At 38.9% G+C, this 15,747-nt stretch overlaps 1 protein-coding gene across 1 annotated transcript; it reads left to right on the top strand.

Moving 5' to 3' along the window:
• Positions 1 to 3,588: 3,588 nt before the first annotated feature.
• On the top strand, positions 3,589 to 15,328 carry LOC147568612 (uncharacterized). The gene has a single exon (XM_086655023.1). The coding sequence runs from the start codon at positions 6,485 to 6,487 to the stop codon at positions 12,059 to 12,061; it is 5,577 nt and encodes a 1,858-aa protein (XP_086511149.1). The 5' UTR covers positions 3,589 to 6,484; the 3' UTR covers positions 12,062 to 15,328.
• Positions 15,329 to 15,747: the final 419 nt, after the last annotated feature.

Here is a 15,747-nt window from a genome sequence, read left to right as displayed (position 1 = left end):
TTCATTTCTGAGTAATATGACTTTGAAGAGAATTTACCATTTACATTAGGGCACCAAATTAATTTATCTTCTTGTAAGTTGTGATGGATGGGAGTAGATAAGATTGATGAGACTTCAGACTCATTAAAAAACTGATTTATCAATTATATGTTCCATTGAGTTGAGTCCTGCATCATAAGATCAGAAACAAGAATGATATTATCTGGAACATTAGAGAAGTCTATATTGCCATCGTTAGATAAGTTCTGGACCCATGGGTTTGTTCTAATGTTAATGAGTTTACCATTACCAATATGCCAGATCGTATTAGCCCTGAATATGGTCTTAGTGGAGTTAATAGCTTTCCAAAAATGAGACATTCCTTGAGTAATCTCATAAGACCAAAAATCAGAATTCTTAAGGTATTTGGCCCGTAATAGTTGGACCCAAATATCACCTGGCTTAGTCAGAAAGCTCCAAGTCATTTTAGCAATCAAAAAAAGATTAACTTCATGAATAGAACGAATTCCTAAACCTCCTTCATGTTTGGGACAAGAAATAATGTCTCAATTAATGAAATGAAGCTTCAACTGATTAGTAGCATGGCCCCACCAGAAACTTCTTTCGATCTTTTCCAAATGGCTAGACACATTCTTTGGAAGGATTTGGTAAATGCAGTTATATGTGAAAAAAGAAGACAAAATAGATTTAATAAGAGTAGTTCTACCTGCTTGGGTTGTAAATTTTTGTTTCCAACCCGAGAGAGAATTTTGAAATTTATCAATAAGCCACTCATAACTATCTATTCTATTTTCTTTTTTGAGGACAAGAGCACCCAAATACTTTTCTCTATCTGTCATGAGGGGTAGGGGTGGCAATTTAGTCCGAATCGGCGGTTTTTTTTTCAAACCCGCCCCTAATGGAACGGGTTTTACCGACCCGTTTATTAAACGGTTCGGGTTTGGTATGAAGTTAAAACAAATAATCGGGTTCGGGGCGGGTTTAGTATTAGATAGTAAACTCAGCCCCAAACCGATTAGTACGATATATATTAAATATATGTTTATTTAAGGTTATGTTTCTAAAACTTTAATCTTATATTATCAATTTAACTATGTTATGTTTTATATTATTTAAGTAGTTGTAGTGTTTATGATTGATAAACTCAAAATCTTATAAATTTTTTGTTAACGATTGTTATGTTACTTCGAACTAAAATAACTTTTGTGAAACAAAACACAAAATATTTTGTTTGAACCCGACCCGACACATGTTATATTAAACGAGGCGGGGCGGTAATGGTTTAGCAATTTTAACTTGGGGCGGGTATGGTAATTGAATATCCGTCCCGATTAATTATTGGGACGGTAATGGTAAAACCCGTTTGCTAACGGGACGAAGTTGGGAAGGGGATGAACGGTCCCAAAGCCGCCCCGTTGACATCCCTAATGAGGGGAGCACGTAGTCTGTGGATAAAGCTATCTTTGATGTTGGAGGACACCCCCTTGCTGAAATATAAAGAAGACTTAGAGAAGTTTACCTTTTGGCCGGAGAAGCTTGCATAATGATCCATTAGTTGAATAATTGTATTAAGATTGTTTGAATTTGCTTTGCCAAACACAATTAGATCATCAGCAAACAGCAAATGTGTAATGCTGGGAGCAGCTGAGTTGATCGAATATCCTGTAAACTTGCCTTGATTTTTATAGTAATGAAATAAGAGAGAGAGAGAGACTGTGAGGTAAGAATGAAAAGATAGGGCGAAAGAGGGCAGCCCTGTCTTAGGCCTCTAGAGGTCGAGAAATCCCCCACAATGCCACCATTGATAAGTATATTAAATGTGGGAGTAGTGATGCAGCACATGATAAGATCTAATATGCGCCTATGAATGCCAGATGCCTTGAGGACAATCTCAAAAAATTCCCAACTCACTCTATCATAGGCTTTCGCCATATCCATTTTGAGTGAGAAGGTACCATTCTTGGCCCTCGAGGAATGCATTGAATGGAGCAATTCTTTGGTAATCACAATATTGTCCATAATTTGTCTATTAGGGACAAAGGCACTTTGGGTCCACATAATTCCTTCCTCCAAAAAAGGTCTAATTCGATTCGCAATTAATTTAGTGATGAACTTATAAATCGAATTGCAAAGGGAAATAGGCCTGAACTCCGAGGCAGTACTCGGATTCCTAATCTTAGGAATTAAAGCAATGGTCGTATTATTTAAATGAGGATCGATCTTAACCGACGAGAAGGCTGATTGGATATACTTAATGAGTTCCGGACCAACCACTTCCCAGTTATGTTGGAAAAAGAAATATGGAAGTCCATCTGGTCCTGGACTTTTGACCGATCCCATGTCCATCACGACTCCTTTAATTTCCTCCGGCGTCGGAATTCTTGAGATATCAGCCAGTTGTTCGTCCGAAAATATCTTATATGCATTCATGACTTCGATTGGTGGATCAGTAGTTGGTTCTGCCTGAAATAAGTTCTGAAAATACCTAATGAATTCATTTGGTATTTTGTCCTCGTTTCTAGAAGATTGACCATTTGCAAGTGTGATCTTATGAATCTTGTTTTTCTGTTTTCTACTAGACATGGCAATATGGAAAGCTTTTGTATTCCGATCATCGTTTAAGACCCATTTTGATCAAGATCTTTGTTCTGCTTTAGTTCGGTTCAAGCTCTCTAGACAGATGATTTCCTCCTGAATCGTACTCTCTATTTCTAAAATCTCTGTTGTCGAGGGAAGACTTTGAACATCCAACAATCTTTTGTAGAGTATATTCAATCTATTTTTGATGACTCCGAAGGCCCTTTTACTCCAATGTTTAATCGAGTCCTTAACATGTTGAATTCTATCTATGAACGACCCCGAACTACTTTCCCACTTGTCTTTAAAAATCTATGAGTATTGGTTATGTTTAGTCCAAAAGACCTCAAACTTCGAAATTATATTGACTGGTCGGCCTTCCACCACAAGTTTCAGAAGCAGGGGAGCATGATCGCTGTTATAGCGAGGCAAGTGAAAAACTCCTGCTTCTGGGAACTTCATTAACCAATTTGCATCGCATAAAAATCTGTCCAACCTTTCTTTCGTAAGATGGTGAATGGATTTGTTATTTGTCCAAGTATAAGCGGGTCCGTTAAATCCCAAATCAATTAATGCCGCATCTTGGATAAACTGTTTAAACTGAAACATAAAAGGAATGTTAGAATTTCCACCCCATTTTTCATTTCTAGTAGATAAAGCATTTAAATCCCTTAAACAACAATAAGGATTGGTCAGGCTTTGAATTCTGTTTAAGAGAGCAGACCAAAAAGCTGGTCTATTTTGTGCATTAGGTGGACCATATATACAAAGCAAATCCCACGGATCCATACCCATCTGGTTGACCACAACATGAATTAAGTTACTAGAGGAATAAACAATATTAATATTAATATCGTCGGACCAGCAAAGGAGTAAACCTCCACTACGACCAACCTCATGAACAGGAAAATAATTAACTAGATTATATTTATTAAAACAACATAGAGGAATATATGTAGATGATGGGTCATGAAAATGTCCCATCGGAGTCGTTTAAATTAGTCGAGTTAGTTCGTTTCGAGTCTTTATTATAATAAAATGGTTGATTTTCTTGATTAGGTGTGTTTTGTGGAGTTAGGTGTGAAAATGGTAAAAAAATGGGAAAAAGATGCATAAAGGGTATTTTGGTCATTTGGAGTCGAGGACATTCTGGTAATTTGGCCAAAGTCAGTGCATGGTTGAAAAGTAGAGGTCGAGACGAGTCCGTAGGAGAAAACGGAAGTCAAATCGGAGTCCGGACGAAGGAATAAATCAAGGTCAAAGTTTTGTCAAAGTCTGTTGACTAGGTGGGACACATTCGGGCAAGTTTCTGGCCCGCGGTACGCTTAAGGACACGTGTCCATGTATGGAGGCTGGTATACGCGATTCCCGTGTTTCCGCTGGACAACGAAGTGGCCCTTATAAGTCTGATTCGGTGTAGCGCGTTGCATTGTGCTTCCGTAGCCCCGTACCCACGTTTTAATCTCAGCCGCAACTTCCCGCGTCATCAAGATCGACGGCTCCTGTTCATCCCGTGTTTTAGTGATCATCCCGTGCACCCGAAGCAACTTAAGCACCGCGCTCCGGGCCACGTGTCTGCTTCCCCGACGTCCAGATCCCGCGTTTCTCTTCATCCGACGGATCCTGTTGCTGCCGGTCACTTCTTCATCCGACCATTAAGCACCAAATTCGCATGTTTTTTTTGAGAAACCCTAGCAGGTACCTGGAACCGACAAGTGTCACCTCCCATTTCTCTTTTAGGAATCAGACTCCCTTCCCTCCTTGCGACACATGGCGCTCCCTCTTTTCCTTACCCAAACCCTAGCCGCCACTACACTTGTGTGTTTAGGGTTTTATATTTTTAACCCATTTTCCAAATATAACCCTTCACTTTATTCCTTTCTACCATTTAACCCCAACTAAACCCTAACTCTATATAAACCCTTTTTGAGAACCAACCAAGCTCTCCCCCTCTTAGCCTCTCTTAGCCTCCTTTTCTCTCTACCTCTTCTCAACTAAAAACCCTAGCCACCATTCCTTTTCTCTACCACCTTCATCTTTTCTCTAGATCTACTTTCTTCTTCTAATTTCTACCTCTAACCTTCTAATTTCTTCATACCTTCTTCTCTAAAATCTCTTCTTCTTCTATCTCTCTTCTAAATTTCTCTTCTTTTATCTTCTAATAAGCTATTACTTGGAGTTTTGAGCAATATTCTTGATATACTTGGAGCTTAAATTGGACATCAAAATGGAGATACATGGGAGTATGGATTGGGAACATTCTTGGTGATTTCTTTCCATTAATCTTTTGTAATTCCATTTATTTTATGCATTCAATGAATATTATTTTAGATTCCATGAGTAGCTAAATTTTGTATCTAGGGTGTAGAGGAAACCCATATTTGGGCTTATTTTGAGATATGTATTAAATCAATGAATCCTTATTTTGAGCTTCAATGCCTATTGATTGTCATTTCATGTTGATTCTATAACCTTGTTATCATTCATGTATTATAATTAGATATTTCATGCTTTTATTGATTTATTAGATGAGATATGCCTTTTAGATCTTGAATGATAGTGTAGGAAATTAGTTTTATATGGTAGTCAATCATACATTCTTGATTTTGAATTGTGCTATTAAAGAATATTATCCGAAACCTAATTAGTTCATTAAGCTAGGTTTTGAGTTATGAACAAATAGTGATTTATTGATTGAATGCTTGTCTTAAGTAGTCCATTTATGTGGTGAAATCGAAATCCCTAGATTCTTCTTCTTCCTTGATTTCATCCTTATTAGTTTATTAGCATTGTTTTCTCTCTTTAAGTAGTTTCAAAATCAAATCTAAAAAAATTGAAAGGGGTTTTAAATTCAAGATTTAGGTAAATTAGCTTATCTTTGGAACGATACTTTGAATACTATAACTTGACCCCGTATACTTGCGGGAAAAGACCTAGTTTTAGGTCCACCAAGTTTTTGGCGCCGCTGCCGGGGATAAGTTTAATTTTATTTTCAATCTTGAATTGGTTTTTATTTTTATTTTTGTCTATTTTGATTACTTTGACTTGTTTTTCCTTTCTTTTTGTAGATTCACAAAGGAGGGAGCATCAAGGAAGAGGACATCAAGAAGACCCTTTTTAGTTATTTTTACTTTATTTTTATTTTGGTGAGAGAGTGTTATAATCTTTTTTTTGTATTTCTTTATTTTTGTTGTTTTGTAATAAGGCCTTTATTGTTTTGACCCTAAATTAGAGGGCATTTAATTTGTAACCAAAACGAAGCCTCGGGTTCGAACACTCACGGGAGAGTGGCCCGGGTCGTCTACAAAGGTCGTCGCCCGTCTTGAACGGGAGGTAACTTCTTGATCACCCACGAATCTCCTGTAAGTGGGTACTTGTGATGTTTCTTGCTTGCTAATTGATTGTCGAACTATTAGTTTAATTATCATATTAGTAAGGGCATCAACCCATTACAAGATAGGAGTCGGATTTCATCACCGGTCTCTTGCCCATCTAGGTAACAACATCGCCGATCCCAAGCCTCACTTAAAATTAAAAATCGATTTAGACATTGGCCAAAGGGTAACGAGCTTATAGGACACTCTTGACAAATCTCGAACTTGATTAGTATTTGGAGTTTTCCCAGGAAGAGGGAACGATCCAAGAACACAATTCTTGATCGTTGTACTGTGACGGAGTAACTCCTCATAAGAATCATAGTTCAAGTTTGGTAAGAAGTAGAAGCTGTCTAGATCAATTTTTAGGTGAAAAAGACTACCCGGTCGTCTAGATTGTGTCTAGGTTGCTTGGTGGAGTCAGCTTGCTTGCTTTGTTGTTTTCCTTAGGATCTTCGTAGTTTCCTTAATTCTTTTCTTTTCAAAAAAATTTTTTCAAAAAAAAAAGAGTCCCTTGTCTTGTCTTTTGGTTTATGCCCCCTAGGTTACGTGATAAGAGAGGTCGTTTTGTTAAAGAGTCTGATTTGAGTATTTTACTTGAAAACCTTTCTTTAAAAGAGTCTATGGAGGATCACGTTGATCAAGATAGAGTCGAGGATCAACCTATGACTCTCAAAAACTACATGCATCCGGCTAGAGTTAGCCAACCATCATGCATTAGGCTACCCCCGACTAACACTTATTTCGAGTTAAAGTCGGGAATCATCAATATGCTTCCGGTGTTTCGTGGTTTAGAGAACGAGAACGCGTATTATCATGTTAGGGAATTTGAGGACGTTTGCAAGACCATGAACGTCCCTAACTCGATTGATGCCGTTAGATTAAGGTTGTTCCCTTTTTCTCTAAAAGATAAAGCTAAGTCGTGGTTGTATGCCTTACAACCTGAGTCTATTTCTACTTGGGCAGAACTTAGTGGTGTCTTTCTAGAAAAATTCTTTCCCAAGCATAAAACTAGAGCTTTAAGGCAGAGTTTGCTTAATTTCGAGCAACTCCAAGGAGAATCTCTCTACTCCTATATTGAGAGATTCAAGGACATTCTTCTAGAGTGTCCACATCATGGGTTCGAAAAAATGAAACTAGTCCAACTATTGTATGAAGGACTAGATTATCCTACCACCTCCATGATTGAGTCATTTTGTAATGGCGGGTTTTCTAACAAATCCGCCGATGAGGCCATGGATTTTCTTGAGGGACTAGCCGCACAATCCCAACAATGGGAAACTTCTAGAGAACCTATCACTCGGGCAAAGCCTAATCCAACTAAGGGCGGGATTTATAGGATCGATGATTCTGAGTCCAAACTTGACGCCATTACCAGAAGGTTGGAAGCCTTAGTGATGAATCAACCTAAAACCTTCGCGGAGGATCCCACTCATGTCATGAGTGTTGGAAATGAACCCATCTCTTACCCTTGTTCAGTCTGTGGAGACCCTACTCATACGGGGAACAAATGTGCCTTATTCTTTGAGTCTGCTAACAAAGAACAAGCTCATGCTCTCTATCAAAACTCTAGGCATGACAATCGTCAGAAGTATGATCCTTTCTCGAACACGTATAATCCAGGCTGGAGAAATCATCCCAATCTCTCTTGGTCTAAAGGTCAATACCAGAGTCAGCCTAGTAGTTCTATGAACCCTCAGGGGTTTAATGCACCTAGCAACCCTTTTGCTCAGCCCAGTGTCCAACATCCACCTGAAAAGAAGACATCATTAGAGGACACCATGCAAATGCTAGCTCAGAACCAGGTTATGTTAACTAAGAACCATGAGGAATTTCAGGAATCCACCCGTCAAGCTTTGACTAAGCTAGAAACATCTCACCAACAATCTTTGTCTAAGCTAGAAACATCTCACCAACAATCTTTGTCTAAGCTAGAAACCCAAATAGGTCTACTTCATGAAGCCTTGAGTCAGAGAGAGAAAGGTAAGTTTCCAAGTCAAGTTGAGCAAAACCCAAAAGGTCTATTGGGTAGACCACCACCAGATGAAGCTAATGCGATAACAACCCTTAGAAGTGGTAAAATTGTGGACAACAAGGTAAGAGCTCCTGAAGAGGAAGAGAGTGAGAACGAGCCGTCTTTGTTGCCAACCAGAGTCTCGAGGGATGAGCCTGAAAAGGCTCCTGAGTCAGAAAGTCCACCCTTAGTATCCGAGCCTTATGTCCCTAGAGCTCCATACCCTCAACGTTTGGTCGAGTCAAAGAAGAAATCTCAGTTTCAGGAGATAATGGAGTTGTTCAAACAAGTTAGTATCAACATTCCACTTTTAGATGCGATCAAACAGATCCCAGCTTACGCCAAGTTTCTTAAGGATTTATGTACTAGTAAGCGTAAGATGAATGTGCATAAGAAAGTGCTCCTTACTCAGAATGTTAGTTCGATCATCCAACAAAATATTCCACCTAAGTTCAAGGATCCAGGAAGTCCTACATTACCATGTACCATAGGAGATTATAAAATAGAGCGTGCTCTATTGGATCTCGGTGCTAGTGTTAACCTTCTTCCTTATTCTGTGTACTTACAGTTGGGATTAGGAGAGATCAAACCAACCTCTGTGGTCCTTCAGTTAGCGGATCGGTCTGTTAGGCACCCACGTGGCATAGTCGAAGATGTTTTGATCAAAGTTGGTGAATTCTTATTTCCTGTTGATTTCATCATTTTAGATACTGAGCCAGTCCATAATTCCAAAAGTCAAATACCTGTCATACTAGGGCGACCATTCTTAGCTACATCCAATGCTATCATCTATTGTCGTAGCGGCCTTTTGAAATTGTCTTTTGGAAATATGACTGTAGAGATGAACATCTTCCATGCTGGACTTCACCCCGATGATGTTGATGATTTTAACGAGTTAAATTTGATAGAAATGTTGGTTCAGGATTCTTTACCAACAACTCTATCAGATGACCCGTTGGAAACATTGTTGGCCTACTTTGGTTTAGATTTTGATGAGGAAGGTAGTATCAATGAGGTGAATGCTTTATTAGATTCCACCCCATTACTGGATACTGAGAAATGGAAAGCGAAAACTGAATCCCTCACAATCTCTGAACCAAGTATGGCATCAACTTTAGAGACAACTCAACCATCGGCAAGTGATGAGTCCAAATCACCCTCTGTCTCAGAGTCGTCTCAGCCTATTGAGAAACCACCATCCTTAGAGTTGAAACCTTTACCTGAGAACATGAAATATTCGTTTTTAGGACCTTCAGAGACCCTACCTGTTATTATTGCATCCGAGCTAGAGAAAGAACAAGAGGGTCGATTGTTAGATGTCCTAAGAGAACACAAAGAGGCACTAGGATGGTCTATAGCCGATCTCAAGGGTATAAGTCCGTTAGTTTGCATGCACCACATTTACTTAGAAGAAGATGCTAAACCATCGAGAGAGATGCAACGTCGACTTAACCCTCATATGAAGGAAGTTGTGAGATCTGAAGTCCTGAAATTATTAGATGCGGGTATTATCTACCCTATTTCAGATAGCACTTGGGTCAGTCCTGTTCAAACTGTTCCCAAGAAGTCAGGCATTACTGTAGTTAGAAATGAGTGCAATGAGTTAATACCCACCAGGATGACCACTGCGTGGCGTGTTTGTGTAGACTACAGGAAGTTGAACACGGTCACGAGGAAAGATCATTTTCCTCTTCCATTCATTGATCAGATGCTCGAGAGACTGGCAGGACATAGTTACTATTGTTTCTTAGATGGCTATTCCGGGTATAATCAAATTGCCATTGCTCCTGAAGATCAAGAGAAAACAACCTTCACTTGCCCATTTGGAACTTATGCTTATCGTCGTATGCCGTTTGGGTTGTGTAATGCACCCGCTACTTTTCAACGTTGTATGATGAGCATATTTTCTGATATGGTAGAAAGGTTTCTCGAAGTTTTCATGGATGATTTTTCAGTCTTCGGTTCATCATTTGATGAATGTCTACATCACCTCACACTCGTGTTGGTTAGATGTAAGGAGAAGAATTTAGTGCTTAATTGGGAGAAGTGTCATTTCATGGTTCGTTCAGGAATTGTCTTAGGGCATGTCATTTCAGCTAAGGGTATAGAAGTAGATAAAGCCAAAGTAGAGTTGATAAAAAGTCTTCCTGTACCAAAAACAGTTAAAGACATCCGATCTTTTTTAGGTCATGCAGGCTTTTATCGTCGATTTATCAAAGACTTTAGTAAGATATCAAGACCTCTTTGTAATCTTTTGGCAAAAGAGAACAAGTTTGTCTTTGATAATGCTTGTCTAGAGGCCTTTGATAAACTCAAACTTTTGCTTACTACTGCTCCTATTGTTCAACCGCCTAACTGGAAAGCTCCTTTTGAGATCATGTGCGATGCATCTGATTATGCAATAGGAGTCGTTTTAGGTCAGCGTGAAAACAAATTACTTCACGTAATCTATTATGCTAGTAAGACGTTGAATGATGCACAACTCAACTATTCGACCACTGAAAAAGAGTTGTTAGCTGTTGTTTATGCCTTAGAGAAGTTTCGATCATACCTAGTAGGTTCTAAGGTCATAGTATTTTCTGATCATGCCGCATTAAAGTACCTCCTCTCTAAAAAAGAGGCCAAACCTAGGTTGATTAGATGGATACTTTTGCTACAAGAGTTTGACATAGAGATACGGGATAAGAAAGGTTCCGAAAATGTTGTAGCAGACCACTTGTCTAGGCTTGTTGTGGAGTCCGTAAATGATGAGTTACCTATTAGAGAGAGTTTTCCCGATGAACATCTTTTTGTAGTCTCCCAATTACCTTGGTTCGCAGACATAGTGAACTATCTTGTTATAGGACAAATGCCCAAACATTGGACTAAACAAGATCGTGATAAATTCTTGTCCGAGGTAAAGCGGTTCTTCTGGGACGATCCATACTTGTTTAAGTATTGTCCCGATCAGATTATTAGGAGATGTGTCCCTGATAGTGAACAAACCAATATCATCTCCTTTTGTCATGACCATGCATGTGGAGGTCACTTTAGTAGCAAGAAGACGGCCGCCAAAATTTTACAATGTGGTTTCTACTGGCCGTCTTTATTCAAGGATACCCATGCATATTGTGTAGCTTGTGAGCGATGTCAGAAGTTGGGGAGTATTTCACGTAGAAATATGATGCCCCTAAATCCTATTCTTGTCATTGAGGTCTTCGATGTATGGGGCATCGATTTCATGGGTCCATTTCCGAACTCCTTCGGCAACCTATATATTCTAGTCGCGGTCGATTATGTGTCTAAGTGGATAGAGGCGGTTGCTTGCAAAACGAATGATCACAAAGTTGTGATCCAGTTTCTAAAAGAAAACATCCTTTCTCGTTTTGGTACACCGCGTGCGATTATTAGTGATGGGGGAACACACTTTTGTAATAGGCAGTTTGAGGTTCTAATGAAAAAGTATGGTATTACTCATCGAGTGTCCACCCCGTATCATCCACAGACAAGCGGTCAAGTTGAGGTTTCCAATAGGGAAATTAAACGCATTCTTGAGAAAACAGTCAATCCAAATAGAAAAGATTGGTCATTACGACTAACTGATGCATTATGGGCTTATCGTACAGCGTTTAAGACTCCCATTGGAATGTCTCCGTATAGATTGGTGTATGGCAAGGCTTGCCACCTCCCTGTAGAGTTAGAGCATAGAGCATATTGGGCTATCAAGCAAATGAACTTTTCGCTTGACAACGCAGGTAGAGAGAGAAAACTCCAACTTAGTGAGTTAGAAGAATTGAGGAATGATGCATATGAGAGTTCTAGAGTGTATAAGCATAAAATGAAGGTGTTTCATGATAAAAACATTTTGAGAAAATCATTTTCACCAGGTCAAAAAGTTCTTTTATACAACACTCGTTTGCATTTATTTCCTGGAAAACTTCGTTCTAGATGGTCGGGGCCTTTTGTTGTCAAATTTGTGTATCCTCATGGTGCGGTCGATATTGAGGATAAAAATGGTGTTTGTTTTAAAGTCAATGGTCAACGTTTAAAACCATTTTTAGAAATATCACCCGAAACCGTGGATGTTTTTATTGAAAATCCAGTATATCAGAAGTGATTCCCGATGTTCAGCTTAGTCTGGCTGAAGACTTTAAACTTAGCGCTTCTTGGGAGGCAACCCATGCTTCTGATATAGGACGGTAGCGTCTGGTAATATCTTTCCTCTCATCTTTTTATTTTGGCATGGTCTTCAGAACATTGGGGACAATGTTCGGTTTAAGTTTGGGGATAAGGAAGAACTTTTTGCTAAGTCCTTCATTTCGAAAATTCAAGAGGGTTCAAAATTTTTTCAATTTTGACCGAAAATGTGAGTCTAATGGTTGTTTTTGGCTTGTTAATAGTTATAGAGTCGAGTTGATCGTACTATCCGGTTGTTAAAGGTTTTTTCATGAATGTCGTGTCTTGAGGTCGTTTGTGTGCTAGCCACGTGAGTATTATGGAAGTGAAGGGTAGACGGTTCTGAGAGAACTAGATTAATCATTAGTGGAGACTTAACCCTTGTGAGATTTCTGAGCCTTTCTATTACCTTTGAGTGTACTCTTCTGCGCTGATTCCGAGTAGAGTGAAGAGCTACTCAACCTCGCAAATTTGTAAAAAGAGTTCATTTGATCTCGTGTGCTCAACTTCCATAGCCACTAGGAGTGACATCAGGATAGCGAATAAACCTTACTCTTGTAGTCCATGAAACTCGATAATAGTGTCAACTTTAGGAAGACGGATACTCCACCATCCATTCATCATATGACTCCCGAGAATGAAGGCATGAAAAGTAAAGAAAGAAGAATGTGAAAGCAAAGTGCGAAAAATAGAAAAGGCGATTGTTGAGAATACTAGTGTTGGTATTGCATTGTTTGTATTGTTTATAGTTGAATGCCAAAAAAAAAAAAAAAAAAAAAAAAAAAAAAAAAAAAAAAAAAAAAAATGAAGTGAAAATCTCTGAAAAAGAAAGTTTGTGTAAAAAGTTCATGTGAACTTTAGTTTGTTATGTAAAATAAGTGTTCGAAGCAAAAAGCTAAGTATGGAAGTTGCTTGAAGTTCTCTAGCATTGAAGGCGTCGACATTCTCGGGATCTCATCACCATCCATCTCATCACTTGTATCCGTTGACCTTTAGGAAGCATTATTAGAGGGTAGAGTGGGTGAGAAGGGTAAGTGAGCTTCCCCATTCCATTTAGTGGTTATATTCCTTTTCGTAGATCATTCGTTCTAAAATGTTGTCCTCACCCTTTTTATGTGTTGAGTTCAAGTTTAGTGATCACACTCGCACATACGAGCGAACCATTTCTGAGTGATTCATCTTTTAGAGCGTATGTCTGTGAGGCCAAAGTCGAGGCGAAATGTATTAAGATAGGGATCAAGGGTCTGTCTGCTTGGAACTGAAGTGATTCTCATTGTGGCTAGTCACGTACACTTTGAGTCTAGATTATTAGTGAAGAGATCTTTAGCGTCTGTATAGTGTTGTTAACTTTGACTGATTCCTATTAGCTTGCTAAAATTTTCTAGGAGATAAACATTTTTGGTCCGTCTTAGTTGACTTTGAGTGCTTTTGGACCCTTTTGTATTTTTGAAATGTTTTTGAATTTTGTGGGTATATTCTCTGGAAACCCTCACGAGACAAAACTCGTCCACTAGGGCAACCTAGGGGTTTAACGGCTTGTTGCATATGCTAAATGCAACCGGAATTCCTCCGAAAGTGAGTTAGGTTTTTCTTTTATTTTGTTTTGCTCGAGGACTAGCAAAATCTAAGTTTGGGGATGTTTGATGGGTCATGAAAATGTCCCATCGGAGTCGTTTAAATTAGTCGAGTTAGTTCGTTTCGAGTCTTTATTATAATAAAATGGTTGATTTTCTTGATTAGGTGTGTTTTGTGGAGTTAGGTGTGAAAATGGTAAAAAAATGGGAAAAAGATGCATAAAGGGTATTTTGGTCATTTGGAGTCGAGGACATTCTGGTAATTTGGCCAAAGTCAGTGCATGGTTGAAAAGTAGAGGTCGAGACGAGTCCGTAGGAGAAAACGGAAGTCAAATCGGAGTCCGGACGAAGGAATAAATCAAGGTCAAAGTTTTGTCAAAGTCTGTTGACTAGGTGGGACACATTCGGGCAAGTTTCTGGCCCGCGGTACGCTTAAGGACACGTGTCCATGTATGGAGGCTGGTATACGCGATTCCCGTGTTTCCGCTGGACAACGAAGTGGCCCTTATAAGTCTGATTCGGTGTAGCGCGTTGCATTGTGCTTCCGTAGCCCCGTACCCACGTTTTAATCTCAGCCGCAACTTCCCGCGTCATCAAGATCGACGGCTCCTGTTCATCCCGTGTTTTAGTGATCATCCCGTGCACCCGAAGCAACTTAAGCACCGCGCTCCGGGCCACGTGTCTGCTTCCCCGACGTCCAGATCCCGCGTTTCTCTTCATCCGACGGATCCTGTTGCTGCCGGTCACTTCTTCATCCGACCATTAAGCACCAAATTCGCATGTTTTTTTTGAGAAACCCTAGCAGGTACCTGGAACCGACAAGTGTCACCTCCCATTTCTCTTTTAGGAATCAGACTCCCTTCCCTCCTTGCGACACATGGCGCTCCCTCTTTTCCTTACCCAAACCCTAGCCGCCACTACACTTGTGTGTTTAGGGTTTTATATTTTTAACCCATTTTCCAAATATAACCCTTCACTTTATTCCTTTCTACCATTTAACCCCAACTAAACCCTAACTCTATATAAACCCTTTTTGAGAACCAACCAAGCTCTCCCCCTCTTAGCCTCTCTTAGCCTCCTTTTCTCTCTACCTCTTCTCAACTAAAAACCCTAGCCACCATTCCTTTTCTCTACCACCTTCATCTTTTCTCTAGATCTACTTTCTTCTTCTAATTTCTACCTCTAACCTTCTAATTTCTTCATACCTTCTTCTCTAAAATCTCTTCTTCTTCTATCTCTCTTCTAAATTTCTCTTCTTTTATCTTCTAATAAGCTATTACTTGGAGTTTTGAGCAATATTCTTGATATACTTGGAGCTTAAATTGGACATCAAAATGGAGATACATGGGAGTATGGATTGGGAACATTCTTGGTGATTTCTTTCCATTAATCTTTTGTAATTCCATTTATTTTATGCATTCAATGAATATTATTTTAGATTCCATGAGTAGCTAAATTTTGTATCTAGGGTGTAGAGGAAACCCATATTTGGGCTTATTTTGAGATATGTATTAAATCAATGAATCCTTATTTTGAGCTTCAATGCCTATTGATTGTCATTTCATGTTGATTCTATAACCTTGTTATCATTCATGTATTATAATTAGATATTTCATGCTTTTATTGATTTATTAGATGAGATATGCCTTTTAGATCTTGAATGATAGTGTAGGAAATTAGTTTTATATGGTAGTCAATCATACATTCTTGATTTTGAATTGTGCTATTAAAGAATATTATCCGAAACCTAATTAGTTCATTAAGCTAGGTTTTGAGTTATGAACAAATAGTGATTTATTGATTGAATGCTTGTCTTAAGTAGTCCATTTATGTGGTGAAATCGAAATCCCTAGATTCTTCTTCTTCCTTGATTTCATCCTTATTAGTTTATTAGCATTGTTTTCTCTCTTTAAGTAGTTTCAAAATCAAATCTAAAAAAATTGAAAGGGGTTTTAAATTCAAGATTTAGGTAAATTAGCTTATCTTTGGAACGATACTTTGAATACTATAACTTGACCCCGTATACTTGCGGGAAAAGACCTAGTTTTAGGTC

Source organism: Eschscholzia californica, unplaced genomic scaffold (genome assembly GCF_041429995.1).
Source record: "Eschscholzia californica isolate CP2 unplaced genomic scaffold, dmEscCali1.0.p SCAF_1, whole genome shotgun sequence".
NCBI classification, from domain to species: Eukaryota; Viridiplantae; Streptophyta; class Magnoliopsida; order Ranunculales; family Papaveraceae; genus Eschscholzia; species Eschscholzia californica.
Note: the sequence above shows the minus strand (reverse complement) of the source record. Positions and strands in the feature narration are given on the sequence as shown.

Excerpts from the sequence above, each read along its gene's own strand:
- LOC147568612 (XM_086655023.1), top strand. The coding sequence starts at position 6,485 with ATGCCCCCTAGGTTACGTGATAAGAGAGGTCGTTTTGTTAAAGAGTCT.